The sequence below is a fragment of the Sciurus vulgaris genome (assembly GCF_902686455.1).
Source record: "Sciurus vulgaris genome assembly, chromosome: 5".
Taxonomy (NCBI): domain Eukaryota; kingdom Metazoa; phylum Chordata; class Mammalia; order Rodentia; family Sciuridae; genus Sciurus; species Sciurus vulgaris.
Window position 1 is genome coordinate 51359401 of NC_136465.1, and position 20401 is coordinate 51379801.

At 37.7% G+C, this 20401-nt stretch overlaps 2 protein-coding genes across 2 annotated transcripts in view; one reads left to right on the plus strand and one right to left on the minus strand.

Moving 5' to 3' along the window:
* Positions 1 to 10752: 10752 nt before the first annotated feature.
* On the plus strand, positions 10753 to 14714 carry DKK4 (dickkopf WNT signaling pathway inhibitor 4). The gene is made up of 4 exons (XM_079140466.1): positions 10753 to 10959; positions 12171 to 12321; positions 12782 to 12934; positions 13995 to 14714. The coding sequence occupies exons 1-4, from the start codon at positions 10849 to 10851 to the stop codon at positions 14243 to 14245; spliced, it is 666 nt and encodes a 221-aa protein (XP_078996592.1). The 5' UTR covers positions 10753 to 10848; the 3' UTR covers positions 14246 to 14714.
* An 818-nt stretch (positions 14715 to 15532) lies between these two features.
* Positions 15533 to 20401, minus strand: part of POLB (DNA polymerase beta) — a 31565-nt gene continuing 26696 nt past the window's right edge. The window contains exons 12-14 of the mRNA XM_079140611.1: positions 17359 to 17423; positions 16717 to 16856; positions 15533 to 15775 (exon numbers count right to left, since the gene is read on the minus strand). Of these exons, the coding sequence (XP_078996737.1) occupies positions 15681 to 15775; positions 16717 to 16856; positions 17359 to 17423 (300 nt within the window). The 3' untranslated portion in view covers positions 15533 to 15680. The remainder of the gene's footprint in view (positions 15776 to 16716; positions 16857 to 17358; positions 17424 to 20401) is intronic.

Here is a 20401-nt window from a genome sequence, read left to right on the forward strand (position 1 = left end):
TAAAGGAGACAAAATAAAAATATGACACTAAAAGCAATGTGTGATCCTAAGTGGACCCTGGATAAGAAACAAACAAAACAGCTCTTGAAGAACATTATTAGGACAATTGGAGAAATTTGAATGTGGATTATATTAGTATTGTAACAATGTAAAATTTTCTGAAGATGATGTATTTTGATTGTGCAGAAATGACCTTGTTTTTAGGAGATACTTTCTGAAATATTTTAAAGTATATCTGCAACTAACTCTCAAATGGTTCAGAAAAAACAAATGTCACAAAATGTTAACAATTGGTGAATCTAAATAAAAAATATACATGTGTTCACTGACCTATTCTTGAAACTTTCCTATAAGTTTTAAAAATTTTTAAATAAAAGGGAGAAAAGAACACAACAAAGTCTGAGTCAAACTATATACAGTACAGGTTGCTGCTTGAATCAATAGGCAAATACTGTTGCATGCCTGACAGAAGGCATTTCAGTTAATAAGATATAAGTAAGTTAAATGCCCCTAAGGGACTCATTAGGTAAGAGTTGGACAGATATCTGCTGAATGAGGTAGAATGTGATAAATGTCATAAAACAGCAGTATAACTTAGTGGCCTAAATAAAATGAGCTATGGAGTCAAAGGAGGCTGGGTTTATGTTCTGATTCTACCAACTCTCTGATCTTAGGCAATCAGCTTAGCCTCTCTATGCCTCAGTTTCCACAGCTATGAAACAACTAAAAGATGTGTGCCTCATAAAATTACAGTGGACATTAAATAATGTATTCAGAGCACATAATCTATCTGGCAGATGGAAAATGTTTCATCTGTTAATAACATGAAAATTAGTATTCAATTAATTAATATTCAATAGGAGTTTAAAAAATTAATATTGAATAAAAATTAATATTCAGTAGGAGTTTAAAAGTGTACAAGTAAAACTCATTTATTTGCATATGAATATTAGAATCATGTGTTCAGCCTATCCTTTGGCTCAGACCTAACCTTTGTCAAATACAGCAGTCCATTAAAAGAGCACTTTGGGAATTTAGGAGCATTCATTCCTGTTTTTCAAAGGTTTGTCTTCTGAAATGACCTGACATGACCAACCCCAGTCATCCAGAGAGACCTGTTCTCTCTCCAACAAGTGATGCAGAAAGGCAATAAAAGAAACTATTCAGGAAAACATCTGCTGCAGAAAGGCATCCTTCCTTTGATCTATTCTCTTTGGCCCTATCAAGTTAGATGGATCCAGATTTAAAATGACCATATCAATATTCTGGCCTTCGCTACCTCAGAACTGCAGTTACTTCTCACTAAACCCTAAATTCTGGTAACAATCTTCTTGTCCTATAGAATTGATAGAATCATAGAATTTGAGAGCAGAAAAGGGACTTTAGACTCCTTCCTTTAAGAGACATTTGCTAAGTGCTTACTGTATACAAGGCACTGTGCTTGGATGTGATATATAAAGAAACTTCCCAAAGTGGCAGAGTCATGCAGGTTGAGAAGCCCAGAGAGGTGGTATCACCCCATGAATGGGTTCCCAGGACCCAAGTCACTGGCTTAGATCATCAAATAACCTGCTGATCTGCCTGTGCTGCCTTTTTTGAGAGAAAAATCCATAAAGTTAGCATATATATATATATATTCTCAGACATTAAAAAAAAAAAAAAGCTGGGAACTGAAGTACTACTGTGAATATTTGGTAGGCAACTCAGTGACTCTAAGGGTTAAGAATATTGTAAAAGGGGCTGGGGATATAGCTCAGTTGGTAGAGTGCTTGCCTTGCAAGCACAACGGCCCTGGGTTCAATCCCCAGCACCGCAAAAAAAAAAAAAAAAAAAAAAGAATATTGTAAGATTTTTAAAGCCAATTGTGTTGATTCTATTTCTTTAAAGAAAAAGGATTCCAAAATTCTCATGAGGCCTGAAAACCCCCTACCTAACTGAACTGCTGATGGCATCTTTGAAGAGAAAAGTCACCTCTAACAAGGAAGCAGCTGAGCACTGGACACAGTGGTGACAGCACTTGTTTGAACCTGGGAGGAAACTGAAGGCTTCTCAAAATGATTCATGCGAACAAGAAGGGAATGGCTTTTATAGCAGAGGGACAGCAGAATCAAAGACTTATTTCCTAACCTTAAAATCCACTCGCCTCAAGAAGTGATCATATATTTGTGCAAAAATTTATCATTGCTTGAATAATGTAAAGTAGTAAAAAATTTAAAAGAATCTAAATGACTAACATTTAGAAGATTCATTAAATAAACTATAATACATCCATATGCCAATCATGTCTGATAGTATTTGTCTATCCAGGAGAAAGTCCTGGTTGGGGGAAAATAAATAAATTTTAAAAAGAGGAAACAAAGGTATATCCAGTGTAAGTAATCCGTGTGTGTATATGATTGTGATTTCACTTTAAAAAGAAGCAAGGGAGTGATAAACATCAGTGTCTACCTCTATTGGGGAGACAGTGGGACTTGGCAGAGAATGCTTACAAGAAGAGATAAAGGCATAAGTAATGACTAATTATGGAGCTGATAAAAGATGAAATATATTGCATATTAAATGCTGCATGTATATATGTATATGTAACTGCATAGAAAAAAAAAAGTTGTGAAAATTTTACCAAAGTCAGACAGTAACTATTTTTGCCGGGTCAGACCTATGTTATTTTAATTTTCTTCACTCTTTTCTGTATTTTCCAAAATTTCTAAAATTTGGAAACATGTTTTTCTTTTATAATTAGGAAAGTTTGACTTACTTTCATAAGGTGGGGAAGTACCTAGATTTTTGAGAAGGAGAGTGCTGTTCCTTGGGGGATTTCCCCCAGAAATTGGGAAATGTTTCTGGAATCACACATACCTGGAATTTACATTAGGCTTTCTGAGACCCACTTTTGACCACAAGGGGGAGCAAAGAGATAACATAAAAGTTAGGCTAAACCTAAAGGTTCAGCTTCCCATTGAGTCAAGACAAGGACCCTGCCCTTTCTTTTATACCCCCAAACCTTATCCAAGATCTTTATAGATTCTAGATCCTCATGGTTGTGAATCAGAATTGGACAGTGTGTCCAGGGACTTCATATTAAAGTCTGAGTCAAATTTGAATGTCCAAAGGAGTTTCAAATATTTTATAAAGTTTTTATGATGAAACCATAGGTTAGAGCCTGGTTGACACAACCAATGAGTTATTTAATCTTAGGCATTTCCTAGTGAAGCACCATTTACCTGAAAGATTGGAAAAAAGAAGGTGACAATCCTACAGTTATATATAACCTGAGAACAAGAGTGTTCTCTCTTTTAGCGAATATATATACCTACGTTCCAAGCAATTTGACGTTTGGGGATGGACTTCAGTTTGTGAGCTGCATAGTGTAGTATGGAGGAAAGAATAAACTTTGGAATGAGAAAACTTATGTTTAAATCCTAGGTCTAACTCACAAGCTGTGTGACCTTGGGCAAATTGCTTAACCTCTCTGAACTTCACTGTCTTCATTTTTAAAATGGAGATCCCCAGAATAAACTCATGGTCAGATGGGGCCCACCCAGAGCAAGGCTTCAGCCACAGACTGCTTTCTTTGGCCAAAGTCCTAGGGAGACTTAGACCACACCTGAGAGCCAAGATCATACTCAGTGACTCAGATACACCACAACACCAGGAAGATGGAGTAATAGATGAAGACTCACCCTGAGATGGGAGTGGTAATGGGAAGGGACATTAGAATCATGTAACACCCAATACCCAGGGAAATTAAAGGCATACAACCTCTTTTCTCCAGTAGAGGACTCCAGAGATCATGTTGTACATTGGTTATGGATAAATTAATCTTCTAAAGTTTGCTTCTTCAGAATTAGGACTCTAGCAGATTTGAGGTTTTCTAATACAAGGGATTCACCACTTACTTTTAAGAAACAAATGTAGACCCAGTTTGGTCTGCATCATGGCAGAAGCTATTTTGTGAATGGAGAAGAGGCTCCAGACCTGGTGAATCCCTCTTTGCCTACTCCTTCCATGAAACAGTCTTCCTAGGGTTTGTGAACTACCTGACAATGTCAGCCTCTGCCCTACCCAAGTCACACACAGTGTTGCCATGAAGCCTATGTTCCATACCCACCTCTACAACCTTCTAGCCTTTCATGTACCTAGTCCACTCTGGACCAGGTTCCTGGAGACAGTGAACCACAAGCCTACATAGAGGAGGCCACCACTCCAACATAGGCACCAAAGGGCACAAGGGACAGAACTGACCATCAGCTTACCATTTCCTTTAGGCTCAAAATGTCACTAGAACATCATCAAATTTGAGAGAATATTTTATGTTTTAAAAATCAATAAGTGGGGCTATGAGGATATAATGGAAAGAGAAAAATTGAGAAAATGAAGTGAAATGAGGCAAAAGAGAAAGGCTCAAATGATGAAAAAGCATACAGCAGATAACAGTGGAAATGGAAGATAATGAATCAAATGGAAAAGAACAGGAGAGGGCTCTACTTAGTGGAGTAGGTTTCTGTCCTCCTCCCAAAGTCCACCTCCCAGCACAGTATTTGCTCTTAAATCACAGCCAATAAAGAGTATAAATCAAAGGGAACTCCAGGAAAATGCTTTGCTTTCCAAATTGCTGCTTCATATGGGAACATTTCATAAAATTGTAAGGCTGAAAGAAACCTCAAGAAGTTAGCCATGAACTACTCTTGACATATAACTATAACTCAGGTTTTAGCAGCTCTATTCACAATAGCTAGATTGTGGAACCAACCTAGATTCCCTTCAACTGAGGAATAAAGATAAAGAAACTATGGTATACATACACAATGGAATATTACTTAGCCATAAAAAATAAAATTATGGCATTTGCTGGTAAATGGATGAAGTTGGAAATTATCATACTAAGTGAAATAGGCCAAGCCCAAAAAACCAAAGGCCGAATGTTTTCTCTGATAAGTGCATGACAATACATAACGAGGTGGGTGGAGGGGAGCGGGGAAGAGAAGAATAAAGGAACTTTGGATGGTGTAGAGGAAAATGGAGCACAAGTGGGTGGGGGATGGAAAGATAGTAGAATGAGACAGACAGTACTACCCTATGTATATGTATGATTACATGAATGTTGTGAATCTACATTGTGTACAACCATAGAAATGAAAAGTTGTACCCCTTTTGTGTACAATGAATCAAAATGCAGTCTGTAAAAATAAAAAAATTTAAATAAAAAAAAACCACCAAAAATTTACATGCATGCTCTGTAGAACACTGCTGGGACACACAGAGACATTGACACAGGATGCCACTTACAGAGTCAGAGCAGCATCAACCCAAGTCCACTTAGTTGCACATCTGTCCTCCTCAACTCACCAACTCCTTCACTAGCCATGTGAAGAGCAATGTTTGCCAACCACTATGTATTGAGACAGGGTCAGGTTCTTCTCTTTTCTTACCTTTTCACGGCATCTGTTGTCACTCCCGCTACTATTTGTGTCATGTACATCAGTGCTGGCTTGGCACAGAGGAGCAAGAGAGGGGAGGGTGCCCAGGACAAGGGTGAGGCATTTAGGATTCATAAAGTCACAAGAAATAGCATCAAATTCTGTTTTAAACAAAAAATGGTAGAACCTATCCTCGAGGAAGGAAGGTCTGGTGAGCCTGGTGCTGTTCCCAGAGAGATGCCTGGTGTGGGGTGAGGCACCAAAGTCATTTATGCTAGAGAAGGAAGGTCCCTAGCAATGCCTTGTTGCACCATTCCCAAGGCAGTAACTGTCACAGAGAACATGATAAGAATGGTACCTTCTGCAGCTGAGCAACATGGGGACAAGGCACACCTCACCCTAAACTCCTGGAAAACTGGTGAGAGGTTCCCAAATCAAGAGGAACTGAAGAGGTGACACGACCTATTCAAGGTCACACAGTCAGTGAAAGAGGCTAGACCCAGATACCCTGCTTTGCTGCCCATACTGTGCTACCCCCACACTTTGTTGCAAGACACCTGACTAATTCTGCTCCTCAGCGTTTGTAGACGGTTTGCTTTACCTCCTGACCCCAGGTAACTAAATGGTAATGATTACATCAACTCTGTGATTATATCCTGCAATCTTTGTCTGCTCCCACCAACATGCCCCTTCTCATCTCTGATTTTATTGAACATTTCCTGTGAGATTCTGCCAAAGATCTGCTTGTTTCAGTTACTTTGATTTTTCTTTTTAAGAAAAGCAAAATTTATGGAAATCAAACTGGTTTTGACACTGAAGCCATAACAAATAAAAGTTTCCATTCCTACGTGAATATAAATCTTCAGTTCTGACACTGCCTTTGACTTGAACAACAGCAGCTGTAATTTGGGAGAATACAGGTGTCAGCTCTCAGACACAAGCCTGCAGTTCTTACCCAGGTCAGGAGGCACCCAGGATGTAATCAGATGTATAGCGCTAAAACTGGGACCTTTGTAAATTTCTTCTGGGCATATTTGTTTCCCCTAAGCTTACTCAATAGTGCTCAATTTTAGTGTTCCATTGGCCCAGGTGTTCACTACAAAAGTAAGAATCAGTTTGAAATTTTCAATTAACCATAATCCTCGCCAGGAGGCATCGAAATGGCAATATCTTAGCCAAAACTGCACAGGAGGGCTTCCTTTGTTCTACAGCGAATGAAATTTCTTATAGGGCTTTTTCAGAAGACAGCTCCAGTTCAAGGTGCTGCCTGCTGCTCAAGGGGTCCTCGTTGAGCTGCTGGTGTGGTTTGCATTCAGTGGACTAACCTAGAAGCAGAAGGAGAACTTTTTAAGCAGAAACATTTTTAAAGCTTTCCTCTTCCTCCCTTATTCCTCTCTGTCACCCTCTTCCCACTACCTCATCACCTCTAATCCCTAGAAAATTGAGATGCAGCTTGTGATAGTAGAAGCTGCCAGGAGGGCATCTCATTTTGTTTATTGCCATCCTAGCTTGAGGACTGTTACGAATGGGCAAGCAGCCTTGGCAAATTTGAAAATATACCAGAAGTCATTATCTAGGAAGTACTTCACATACCTACTCCCGCTCCAAATTGCTCTGGCTTCTGAGAAACAGAAATAGTTGGCTTACTTTGAAAAGAGTTCTCGGGTTAGGAGTTGGTTTTTTTTTTTTTTTTTTTTTTTTTTTTTTTTGTATGAAACAACTATTGAAAGCCTGCCATGATATGGCCATGTGTTTGCTTGGTGCTAAAGTTTATGTTGATGATGGAACATTCTGGCCTGGAAAATTGACAAGTGACAATTACTTAGAATTTTATGAGTGCTAGCTACCCCACCAGTTCCTATGCATGTATTCACACACCGAACCCTTAAAATATTATCTTCATGAGTTAGATAGTGCCAGTTGTACAGTTGAAGAGATTGCAATCTAGAAAGATGAACTAATTTGCCTGAGGTCACAAAGTTTTGTAAATCCACTCACACGTTCATGCATCACATAAAAACTTATAGAGAATTTATTATGTGCCAAGCACTCAAAACATGAGAATACAAAGATAAATGAGCTATGGACCTGCCCTCACAGAGCTTAACATTTAGTTATAAAGACAAATAAGTAGAGTTTTGTAAGTGCTGTGATAGGGAGATGGAGGCACAGGGAAGTGTTGGGGGGTGGGAAACGGAAGCCCAAGAGGGGAAGCAAGGATGGTGACTAGACCAAATAAGGTCTGTCTGACTCCAAAGCCTACACTCTTTCAGTGCTGTGTGTGTGTGTGTGTGTGTGTGTGTGTGTGTGTGTGTGTGTGTGAGAGAGAGAGAGAGAGAGAGAGAGAGAGAGAGAGAGAGATTCTGCTCTCCATTGTTCCATTCCATTTGCCACTCACTCGTGTCTGGTACCCCTATCAACTTCTCTGTCTCTGGGAGGCAAAAAGGAGAACACAGTTCATGACAAGATGTTAGTTCATCTTTTACCTCAATACTAAATATTCAGCAATACTTGATTATTTAGACAGCTTTTCTCAAGGCAAGTTTTTATCTTGCCTCCCCCAACTTGCTTTCTAGCCTGAAATCCCAGTCCTAATGCCATGACCCCAAATTAGAAATGTCAGATTTACCCTCAGCTCCTCCCTCCCAATCACTCCCCACATCCACACAGAATCGGGTAGATGCAATTTCAGAATCCCATCCCTTGCTTGGTTCTCCTGACCATGAGTCACTATCAAAGCTAAGACCTCTGCATTGTCACAGAACGATGACATAGAACATAGAACAGCTAAGTCCTTAGTGACCTCCCTGCATCACCTTTTATCCACCACAACCACAGTTCTACACTGCCACCAACACCATCTTCCTAGAAAGCAAATTATGTCATGCCATTTTCAACTTCAAGTATCATTAATGACTGTCTATGACAAAGAGAATAAAATCCCGTTTTCTTGACATGGTTTATCAGGTGTGTAATGGTCAGCCTCATCTAGTCTCCCCATCATCTGCCCCAGACACACGGAATCTCTCACTAGAACCTACATGCACTTCCCTGCACTTGCACACACTTCACTGTCTGGACCTAGGGTGAGACCAACCTAGGTTTGGATGCTTCTCAACCTAGCAAACCTCTATTCATCCCACAAAACCCAGCCCCAATAGTACCTGTTCTGTAAACACATTCCTTTTTTCTCCAGAAGATCTAATTCATGCCCTCCTCTGTATCAATATGTTTATATGTCCTCCAAATCTATCTTTGTACCTTTATTTTAGTGTTCTCCTAATAAACAGAAGTCACCCATCTACATGTGTCTTCTGTCTGGACTCTATATCATCAGAGTTTCATAATTCATTTCCAAAATTGAGCACAGGTACTACTATGTACTTAAGATTCTGTATTGTGTTACAGCATCTCTTACTAGATCTTTTGTCTGTATAGCATCAGAGACCTTTGGTACCCTGACATTTTTTCTGCATTTAAGCAACAGGAAGTAGAAAAACTCAGCAGAGAAGAGACCCTGGGGCTCTTGCCTTTATCCTTGGTCATAATTGTCCAACTTCAAAATAAATTCTGTACCATCCCTACTTGCTGGCTTATCACATTATCAAAGGGTGTTTGATGTTGTCAGCTTAAGTGATTTAAAAAAAAATAGTACTTGACAAAGAAAGAACTCCCAGTGTGCCACGTGAGCAGTACCAAGCAACCCCAACACAAGGAGGAAAGCCAAGTAACAGAGAGACAGATTTCAGTTCCTGATCCATTCAATTCCTGATCCACATCATGCATTACCCAAAGTGAGAAATGCAGCATGGGTTGTGGCTTGATTACAGTAGAGTGCTTGCCTAACATGCATGAGGCCCTGAGTTCTATCCCTGGTGACACACACACACAGCAAGAATATTCTCATTACACAGAAGGTCAAGATCCAAGACCATGGGCTGATGTGAGGTTGTCCTGGAAGGCCAGTAAAACTAAGATTATCACTGTGGCACAAAAAATCTGCCTTTAAAAATTTTAAATAATACATTACTGAGGTACTGGGACGAGTTTACTCTGGGAATAATGAAAATAAAGAAGAGAAGAAAAGGAAAATTTTGACCCAGATCTAGATTGTTCTACCCTGAAGTACTCAAGGCAGCAATACTTGACTTCTCTGTCTAGAGAAAAAAAATCAGGTAGTGCCACCTTGCCTGGCACTACCTGTCGTCCAGCTACTGGGATGGCCAAGGCAGGAAGACAGCCAAGGAGTTCAAGCTCATTGTGGGCAATATAGCAAGACCCCTGTCTTAAAAAGAAAGAAATTAAAAATCAGACCAAAAAAAAAAAAAAAAAAAAAAAAAAAAGAAAAAGAAAGAAATGGGGGGGGAGGGGGAAATAAAACAGTTTTTAAACTTTCAATTTTGGAAAATTGGAGATGCATGAAATTTCATCTGAAATCAGCTGGAGACTTAAAGACCAGTTCTGCTTATGTTAATTTAACCTAATACAATACAAATTAAATATATTGTTCATAAAATGAATAAAAATATTCTAATGACCCGCATAAATCTATATGAAATGGGCTTTCTGTGGTCTCCATCATCAAAAATTTTTTAAATGGGAATTTATATATACCCTATTATTTTCCTCATTAAATATCACTAACTTTAAGCAGTTCAATTTTCATTGTAAGAGTAATTTCCCTATTGACATTTAGTCAGAATAGGCGCTATTATGTACATAATTATTCTTAAGCTATTGGGATTTTTACATCTGGATGCCAGAGCTAATCGGAAGGCATTTTCTCTATCTGTCCACACTATCTGAAACAGTTTAAAGTTCTCCAAAGATTTGGTAACATTGGTTTTTGGCATCTTCTATAGCATATTGGCCAATATGATTCATTCTTTCTTTGAGCACAATTAGCTGTGAAAACAGATCTTAGACTCCCCCCAAAAGGATTATTGAAGGTCGGAAATGCAGGTGATTATCTAGTTTGCCTTTGATACAGACATCCTGCTCTCCTGCAGGCCCTTTGAACTAACTTTGATATGCAATAATTAAGAGGGATTCAAACCCTGGAGGAGAAGCCGCTGCAGCCCTGCCTCTTGTCTCCTTCTATTGAGTCCTTCCTTGTTTTGAACTATTGATCAAACAGATTTGAAAGGATTTGTTGAAGCCTGTGTGGGGTAAAAAGGAAGGAAACAAGAAGGGAGGGAGGAGAGGGATGAGGGGGCACATCTGGCTATAAATAGTTGCAGAAGGAACCTGCTAATCAGACCTGCTCCTTGGGTTTCATACACCTTCCTAAAGCAGGTTTGCTTCTCTTTCAGAACACGGGTACTTGCCGAGTTTCCAGCTTGGCAGAAGCTCTGCTGTGGGTTTGGAACAGCCCAATTTGAGGGAACACACAGACTGCTGGGAACTTCAAGGAGACCTGGAAAACTGAAGGATGGTGCTGGTGGCCTTGCTGGGGCTTGGTTGGTTCTGCTCACCCCTGGGAGCTCTGGTTCTGGACTTCAACAACATCAAGAGCTCTGTTGACGTGCAAGGTGCTCGGAAGGTGAGCGCATCTAGGGTGACAGCACTGTGCATTTGGAGGTGGGGGCTGATAAATGTGTGTGAGGGTGTCACATTCTGGTTTAAGTACGTTGTTCAAATTAATGCATGAAATAGTTTATCTCAAAGTTGAATTGTGAATTGATTGAGGAATTGGGAAGGCTCCCAGGGAGAATCCAATTGCCTCAATATTAAAAGAGCAAAGTAGTTTTTCAGGACATTCAGCTCAGGGAATAAATTAATATTTAAAAAGCTCTACCATGTGCCAGGCTTTTATACATAACATCTCATTTAATCCTCCCCATAACTTGAAATAGATATCACATTTCCAAGTCACAGATGAAGAAATAAGACTCAGAAATGTTTAGTAATTTAACGAAGGCCACACGTAGCCAGTAAACATGGGGGTTAGAATTTATATGCGGTAACATGAGGCACTGTTGTTATCACTATTGTTTTAGGGATATATAAATACATATATATATGTATATGTATAGGTACATATATGTGTACATATACACTATTATACATTAGATGTTATATTTAGTATATATCTGTGTATAACATACTATATATACTATACGAGACATACTGTATGTACATACACTACAAATATACACACTATAATATGACATATATAGTATGTAGTACTATACTGTATGTATATTGTATATGAAAAAGCATCAACTGGATTAAAAAAAAAACTGATCTATGGTATCTTTTCCTCTGTGCAAACCAATGAGACATCACTAAAAATCAAAGGACTGTTAACTTGGGTAAGGATCATCAGGACAATAACTGATTCACTTGAGTAACAAATCAAACAGGAATGCTACAAACGCCAACTTTATATTTAATTGAATTATAGCACAGACTCTTAAGTTAAGAGATATTTATTAGACACCTTATACCCATCTGTAAGGCACACATAGGAAAACATTTTCTTCCCTTTTCACAAAGAACATGAGGAAAATAAAGTCTGAGTTTTAAAAGTATGACAATTTTTTCAAACATAAACAAACTTTGCAGTGCTAGGTTCTCTTTGCAGGTGATTTGATCCCCCTTTGTGGGAGAAAACCAATGACACTGAAAAATTAAAATGCTGCCTAAGGTTTGTCACAGCATTCAAAGTGCTGCTATGATTTGGCCTCCTCCATCTCCTTGAAATGCCATCTTGTTTGATTACCTAGCCTTGTGACAAGTTTCCCTTCACAGGGTTCACAGTGTGTGTCTGACAAGGACTGCAACACTAGAAAATTCTGCCTCAAGCCCCGTGATGAGAAGGCATTCTGTGCTACATGCCGAGGGTTGCGGAGGAGGTGCCAGCGAAACGCCATGTGCTGCCCAGGAACGCTCTGCATGAACGGTGAGCCATCAAAACCCCGGCAGGAGTGCCTCACTCCAGTCAAGTGATTTATAAACTGAAGACAGCATTGGATTCTCATAGACTAGAAGATTCCAAGAAAGGCAGTCTGAGGGCTTTCTAGAGTCATGCTTGAAATAAATTTATACAGCTGTCTTTTCTTGATGAAGCAAAATAGTTTACTTCCTGGCAAATGACTCTAGCCAGTACTTTGGAATGATGATTTTAAAGGACAGTTTCAAGTTGGAATCATTCAAATTCTTCTGTTTTCACTTGGATTCTATTAATTACTTAACTTCTTTGACATATGTGAGCATGTAAATATTTAGTGCATGTCCCAGATATCTAGAAAGTTATGCATAATTGGAAGACAGAGATGATGCCAAATTGCATAATAGTATAACTAGTGTGTCTGTGGTTCTACTCCTTGTATTAACTCTAGTTTCACCTGCTTGTCCCTCAGATGTCTGTACTACAATGGAAGATGCAATCCCAATACTGGAAAGACAGGTTGATGACCAAGATGGCGCAGACACAAAAAGAACAACTGAGCATCCAATGGAGGAAAACAAACCCAAGAGGAAATCAAATATTAAGAAATCACAAGGTAGTAAGGGTAAGAATTATATCATGAGTGCATTTCGTTTAAGGTAACTTTTCCTTCCAGTTTCAGTAGGCTGAAACTGACTACTCTTCTCTGCTTGGAAACATAGGGAACATATCCTGTCCGTAATCTCTTTTCATAAGAAGCTGCAGAAACCATGCAAGGAGTAGTATCAGGTAGTCAACAGGTCAAAAGGACAGGAGAATGACTACAACAATGGACTGGTTAGCAAGAAAACCTTTTATTATTGAGTTCAGCTTGACACACATACAACTTTTTGGTTTTTTGTATTTTTTTTTGTCCCAGGGATTGAACCCTGGGATACCTTACCACTGAGTCACATGCCCAGCCCTTTATACTTTTTATTTTGAGACAAGGTCTCACTAAGTTCCTTAAAGCCTTGCCAGAATTGCCGAGGGTGGCCTTGAACTTGCAATCCTTCTGCCTCAGACTCCCGAGCTACTGGGATTACAGGCATGCACCACCATGCCTGGCACACATACACCTTTCTATGGTCTATATTGCAACTGAACAAGTGGCAGTTTCTCTTTCTAGATCTTCAAGATATAAAATAGAAAGGGAAGTAGATGCATTAACTTTTCCGTCTTGTACAAAGTATAATTTTTTAAATAAAAACAAAGTTTTAAAACTTTACTACAAAGTCGTAGTAGTCTCAAATTCTGATCTTTGACAACATAGAATGTTCAAAAGTGGTGAACTGTTCATTCTTGTTTGTATCTTCAGATTAAATGGCCCCTTCATAAGTAATGCTCTCTCCATACATTATATATCCCATTTAATAAAATATTGCCAAATGATATTTCATTCTCAAGACTGGAAATCCCATTTTCTCTTGATGTTTTAACTTTATAAGACAAACAATAAATCCTCAGATGGGCTGATATTTCCACTTCAGTTGCTTTCGGCGACCTAACTCTGCATGTCTTGCAGACTATTCCTATTTTTACTTTGTGGCCTTCAGTTCTAGATTCCTAACCTTGTCCCGTTAGCAATCCCCCCACATCCAACTTTCCCCCACTTACCACTAAAGCTTATATTAATCTTGTTATAGGACAAGAGGGAGAAAGCTGTCTGAGAACATTTGACTGTGGCTCTGGACTTTGCTGTGCTCGTCATTTTTGGACAAAAATTTGTAAACCAGTCCTATTAGAGGGACAGGTCTGCTCTAGAAGAGGACATAAGGATACTGCTCAAACTCCAGAAATCTTCCAGCGCTGTGACTGTGGTCCTGGACTATTATGTCGAAGCCAAGTGACTGGCAATAGACAACATGCACGGTTAAGAGTATGCCAAAAAATATAAAAAGCTGTAAACATTTCAACATAAAGAATTCTTACTATATTCAAGCAGATTCTCAGACAATAATTTTAAAGTACTTCCATACAAATCTCTCTTAAAATAAAATCTTATAGCAACAGAAATAGACTGAAACTAGAGAACTATGAGATGCTGTATTGTGAAGAATGGAAGTTAGCTTTGGCTTTTCATCTGATGTGATTCTGTAAGTTAAAAAAATGAATTCTGATCTAGTGACTCAATTAGTTCAAATAAATTTTATTTAAAAATGGAAATTGTATACTGTAAGGTATACAGCATGATGTTTTGATATACACAATATACACAGTTGGCTGATTACCATGGTCAAGCCAATTAACATATCCCCATAAATTTTTATGTAATTCCTAGTGCAGGTCTAGTACCTAACAGTATCTTAGGGAAAAGATTAGTGATGGACCTGAAGTTAAACAAATTCTCGTATCTTACTAGGGAAAATTATCAGAGCAAATACAACGTTTTTCTTTAAAAACTCTATTGTTTATTTCCCTTCATTTCTTGGAAGGGAAATTACATTTTGCCACAAAATAGTTTATTAAAAAAATAATATTCAGCTGGGGAAATAGCTCAGTTGGTAGAGTGCTTGCCTCGCAAGCACAAGGCCCTGGGTTCAATCCCCAGCACCGCAATAAGATTCAAAGGTAATAATATCTTCTGTTTGGATAGTCCTTTGCAAATTACAAAGCCTTTTCACATATTTTGTTTTCAATAACTTTACTAACCATTTTATAACTTTTTCCATTTTATATTTATCTAATATTTATATCTGAAAGCTAGGGTTTTCAAGAAATGTTTTTACTTATACCTTTTGACCTTTTGTACTTAAAAGTTACCTAAGAGGAAAACTCAGGAATGAAATTTTTGTTTCTTTGAAGCTTAAGAGGCTGTATTAGGTGCACAGTAGAAGAGGACTTGCTTAGGGAAGCTCTAATGGATTTCAGTCAGGAGCTACAGAATTCACTCAAGAGATAAACCATACATTGTTCTTCTGTTTAAGCTGTAAATGTACATTACCAAAGAAAAAAATCAAATTTATGAAGGTCCCTAGTTTCTAAAAAATCTGACTTTACTAATCTGTAATTGGGACATGGAGGAAAGGTAGTGGAGTAATGTGGTTTATAACATAGGGCAGAAAATTAAGAAAATGAAAATGTCCATTCAAGATTTGCTATCAGCTCTACCCATAGTAAAGTGCAATTATGAACACAATATGAAATTTAAACACATTTGCTAAGAAATAAGACCAACATCATGCATAGTAACAAGAGGTTTTATTGACTATAAGGCAAGCTAAGCATGGCGAAGAAACAATCACTTAAAAACACCAAAGACCCTTACATAGCAAAGGTTAAGAAATAAATTAAGACTCCTATTGGGTTGTGCCTGGGAGGAAGAATGGGCCTTATTCACTTCGATCCTTGGGTTCTCGGTATGTCCACTGGATGTAATCAAAGATGTCCCTTTCACTGTCTACTGGCAGGGGTTCTCCAGCAACTCCTACAAGTAGAGAAGGAAAAGAAATTTATTTTAAAAACTGGCTTGGGAATTGAGTTATGAAGGTTTAGGATTGAGAGCTGTGTGAGATTTGCTTTCATAATAAAAAGGAAAACCAAGCCACTAATCCTCCCACATCAGCTTGTGCTTAAGCTTTGTCACATAAATTACCAATGCTATAAAAAGAACCTGAATTTTCAACTACTATCACTGAAGTTACCCTAATTCATGATTTTCTGGCTCTCCACTGTAGCCATCGTATATTATATAAAATACTATAGCTAATTCCTTTGCAACCCAAAATGTTCTTGGACTAACAGCAGTGGCATTTTGTGGAAGCCTATAGAAATGTGGAATCTTGACCTCCAAGGAATTAGAATCTGCATTCCATGAAGTCCCTGAGTAAATAGTATGCATGCTGAAATGTGAGAGCACTGTCCTAGTCTACTGGATAAAAGCCCTACTTAATATTTTTAGAGCAAAATGGCAAAAGTTCATTCTCCCAGTAGGAAAAGGTAAATCATATAGTACATTGTGAAAGGTTAACAAGATCTATAAAGCAAAGAGTAAGGAATCCTTATTCTTTAAACTTTAAAGCATTGGGTTAAAGTTTGGGAGGCATTAAAAGCAATGATACCTGAGTTTCTCAGAATTTTTAGAGATACATATAAAAACAAAAAACTCCTTTAGTCCATTATGATTTTTTAATGACTATGATGGACAGGAAGGTTTTAATCTATCATAATAGAGCTAGAAATAATTAACCTTGATGGTCATCACTAAGGAACTAGGAGCACGTTAAGCATTCAAGCCCCCTTTGTTCTAAGGGACTAATAATATACATTTGACCGGCACAGTGGCTTTTTAGAGAAGCTAAATTTGCTTGAAAATAACTTCCTCTCCAGGTGACACGAATCATCTCTAAGGCAGTCACACATACTCACCAGTGACTCCCAAGGGGCGGATGGTGTATTCGTTGATTGTAAAACCCTTTTCTAGGGCATGAGCTCTCATATTTTTATTGAATATGTCACTTCCAGTGAAGTAAAGAACACCACAGTAATATTGATCTTTGGGTATCAACCTAAAAAAAAGAAATGGATCAAGTTTTTATTATGCTTTCCAAATTTAACAAATATAGAACTCCTAACTATAAGTAAGGAACAAAATACCTAAAATAAGTCTATGTGTCCTAATAACCTGAAGAGGAGACTATCATCAAGTAGAACATTCAAAGTTACCCAATTTTGCAATGTATTAGGTTTCAGTAAAATTTGCTCTGCAAGAGGTGTGGAGAAATGCAAAGCATTATCACTTAATATAACTTTCCCCATGCCAGAAACTACTTTTTAGTCATGGAAGGCATCATAGTGATGTGCAAGTGCATAGGAAGAAAAAAACCATCTATAGATAGTCATTATTCTTTATACTTCAGGCTAAACATTATTATTTGGCAAGAACATATAGTCCTTCAGAATAAAAGAGGGTTCTATATCTATATTTAAACTTCGAGACATACAGAGGGAGAAAAGAAAAGGATTCAAGAAGGGAAAAGCAAGAATGTCAGAAACAAAGTTTGAGTATACCTGATATCAATTCTTCTGTGAGGATATTCCTTTTCATCGTTTTTACTAGGAAGCTGGCAAACACCCTGAAAGGGATATTTTAAAGAATTTTTTAAAGATATTTTTAAACTTAAGACATAATTTTAATGAAATTTTAAATGTGAGGCTAGTTTTGCTTTTAGTGGTGGCAATTTTAGAATTTTAGTGGTGGCATTTCTTTCTGAGCACTTTCAATTTACTAGCTAGCTTCTCTAAGCTATGTTATCATGACCTTCTCATTACATATGAATCAACAAAGGTTCTAGCTATAAGAATTTCACCCAAATATGATTCTAAACAAGAAATAAATCAGGAAAAGCATCAAATATGAAAGACAGAACACAAAATAAAAAGGAAAAAGCAACTTGGGAGAAATAATGACTATGCAGAGATAAGAATATAAAAACGCTATCACATTATTCTCAGACAATAGAAGATATTCAATTCATGAAATAGGGGCAGAATACTACAGAAAAAGAACACTTAGGACAGGTTTAAATATGATAGCAGATGTAGAAGAGTCTGAGGAAATCTCTCAAATAATATGAGAGAGAGAGACAGAGACAGATAAGAGAGAGAAAGGGTGAAAAAGTAAAAAAATATTTAAAGTATAAGAAAATCTAGACCAGAGACCCTGCATCTTATAGAAGAAAAAGTAGGTCCAAATCTTCACCGTGTTGGTCTAGGACCAGACTTCCTTAACAGGACTCCCATAGCACAAGAAATAAAAGCTAGAATCAACCACTGGGATAGATTCAAACTAAAAAGCTTTCTCTCAGCAAAGGAAACTATCAGCAATGCGAAGAAAGAGCCTACAGAGTGGGAGAATATATTTGCCAATCATACTTCAGATAGAGCACTAATCTCCAGAATCTATAAAGAACTCAAAAAACTCTACTCCAAGAATTCAAATAGTCCAGTCAACAAATGGGCTAAGGAAATGAATAGACACTTCACAGAAGAAGATCTACAAGCAATCAACAAACATATGGAAAAATGTTCAACATCTCTAGTAATAAGAGAAATGCAAATCAAAACCACCCTAAGATTCCATCTCACCCCAATTAGAATGGCGATTATCAAGAATACGAGCAACAACAGGTGTTGGCGAGGATGTGGGGAGAAAGGTACACTCATACATTGCTGGTGGGGCTGCAAATTAGTGCAGCCACTCTGGAAAGCAGTGTGGAGATTCCTTAGAAAACTTGGAATGGAACCACCATTTGACCCAGCTATCCCACTCCTTGGCCTATACCCAAAGGACTTAAAATCTGCATACTACAGAAATACAGCCACATCAATGTTCATAGCTGCTCAATTCACAATAGCCAGACTGTGGAACCAACCTAGATGCCCTTCAATTGATGAGTGGATAAAGAAACTGTGGTATATATATACAATGGAATATTACTCAGCCATAAAGAATGATAAAATTATGACATTTGTAGGCAAATGGATGAAATTGGAGAATATCATGCTAAGTGAGATAGGCCGATCTCAAAAAGCCAAAGGACGAATGATATCGCTGATAAGTGGAGGATGACACATAATGGGGGGGAGGGAAGGGTTAGAGTTAGGGTTAGGGAGGGGGGCAAGTATAAAGGAAGGAACTACTGTATAGAGGGTAAAGAGGGGTGGGAGGGGTGGGGGGAAGGGAAAAAATAACAGAATGAATCAAACAACATTGCTCTATGTAAATTTATGATTACACAAATGGTATGCCTTTACGCCATGTACAAACAGAGAAACAACATGTATCCCATTTGTTTACAATAAAAAAAAAAAAAAAAAAAAGAAAATCTGTGTGTAGTGACACACATCTATAATCCCAGTAACCTAGGAGGCTGAAGCAGGAGGATCACAAGTTTGAGGCCAATCTGGACAACTTAGCAAGGCCTCATCTCAAAATAAAAATTAAAAAGGGCTAGAACTATAGCTCAGTGGTAGAATGTCCCTGGGTTCAATCTTTAGTAGTGCAATAAGTAAGAAGAGAATGAGAAGATAATTTTTTTCCTTCTTTACAGGTCAGTTTTCATTATACTTCTTCAGTTTCAAGCAAAAATCATCAAAGCTTATTCACTGGGCAAAAAATGGGTAAAACTTCTGGACTGGACAGCAACCCATGCATATGTAAAAAAAAGAGCTATTAACATCACGAGATTTCTAATTGTAAGTATCTAATACCACATTCTAAGAAAAATAAACAAGTGACAAGCTTCTTATCCAAAATAAAAAGTAGTCAAGTTAATATACATCACTAAAAGTCATGTTTTTCACTCAACAAAATAGAAAAATTAAAATTAAAAAATGGGTATTTTCTTTAGCCATTCCTATGGCTGGAAGATGAAACATTTACCTTCCAAATATGAAAACTACCTTCTCAGGCATTAACAAGTTACAACTCAACTTTCACTTTCAAATGGATCAGAAATTATTTCCATCAGGAATTACCATGAGGTATTACCTTGCAGATATGGATGTCTGGATGCCACAATGATCTTGCTGTTTGTCACATCAGTGATAAGATTTCACCTAATGGCTTTGCTTCCTTTTTAATTTTATTTCCTGAACTTTTTTCTGAAGTGTTAATGTTAAAGAATTTCTCTGTATTATTATAAATTCTTTATTAGACTGCATGGATTAGTTTTGTTTGGTATTTAAATTCAGTAACTTCCCTTAAGTGTTTGAAATAAAGCCTTTCATTTCTTTAGGGTAGTCAAGGTATCTTCTATTGTCCCTTGAATTCTTAAGGTGGACATTCCACATAAAAAATCACCCAAGGCCAAATGTGCACAAAATACTAAAATTTGAATGGCACACACCTAATATAAAACTAATAGACAATTATATGCAGAGAAAGCTGTATTTTCTTCCAAATATATTTACAGTAAGAATAACTCAATTATCTAAAGACCATGATTTTACAAGATGATCAGGAATAACTCTTACTTTCCTTAAGTTCGATTACTATTAGCTTAAAGGAATCCATGTTTTGAAGATAACTTGACAAACACATGGATAAACA

Excerpts from the sequence above, each read along its gene's own strand:
- DKK4 (XM_079140466.1), top strand. The coding sequence starts at position 10,849 with ATGGTGCTGGTGGCCTTGCTGGGGCTTGGTTGGTTCTGCTCACCCCTG. Across the intron at positions 10,960-12,170 it reads ACGTGCAAGGTGCTCGGAAG|GGTTCACAGTGTGTGTCTGA; the intron begins GTGAGCGCATCT and ends TTCCCTTCACAG. Across the intron at positions 12,322-12,781 it reads AGGAACGCTCTGCATGAACG|ATGTCTGTACTACAATGGAA; the intron begins GTGAGCCATCAA and ends CTTGTCCCTCAG.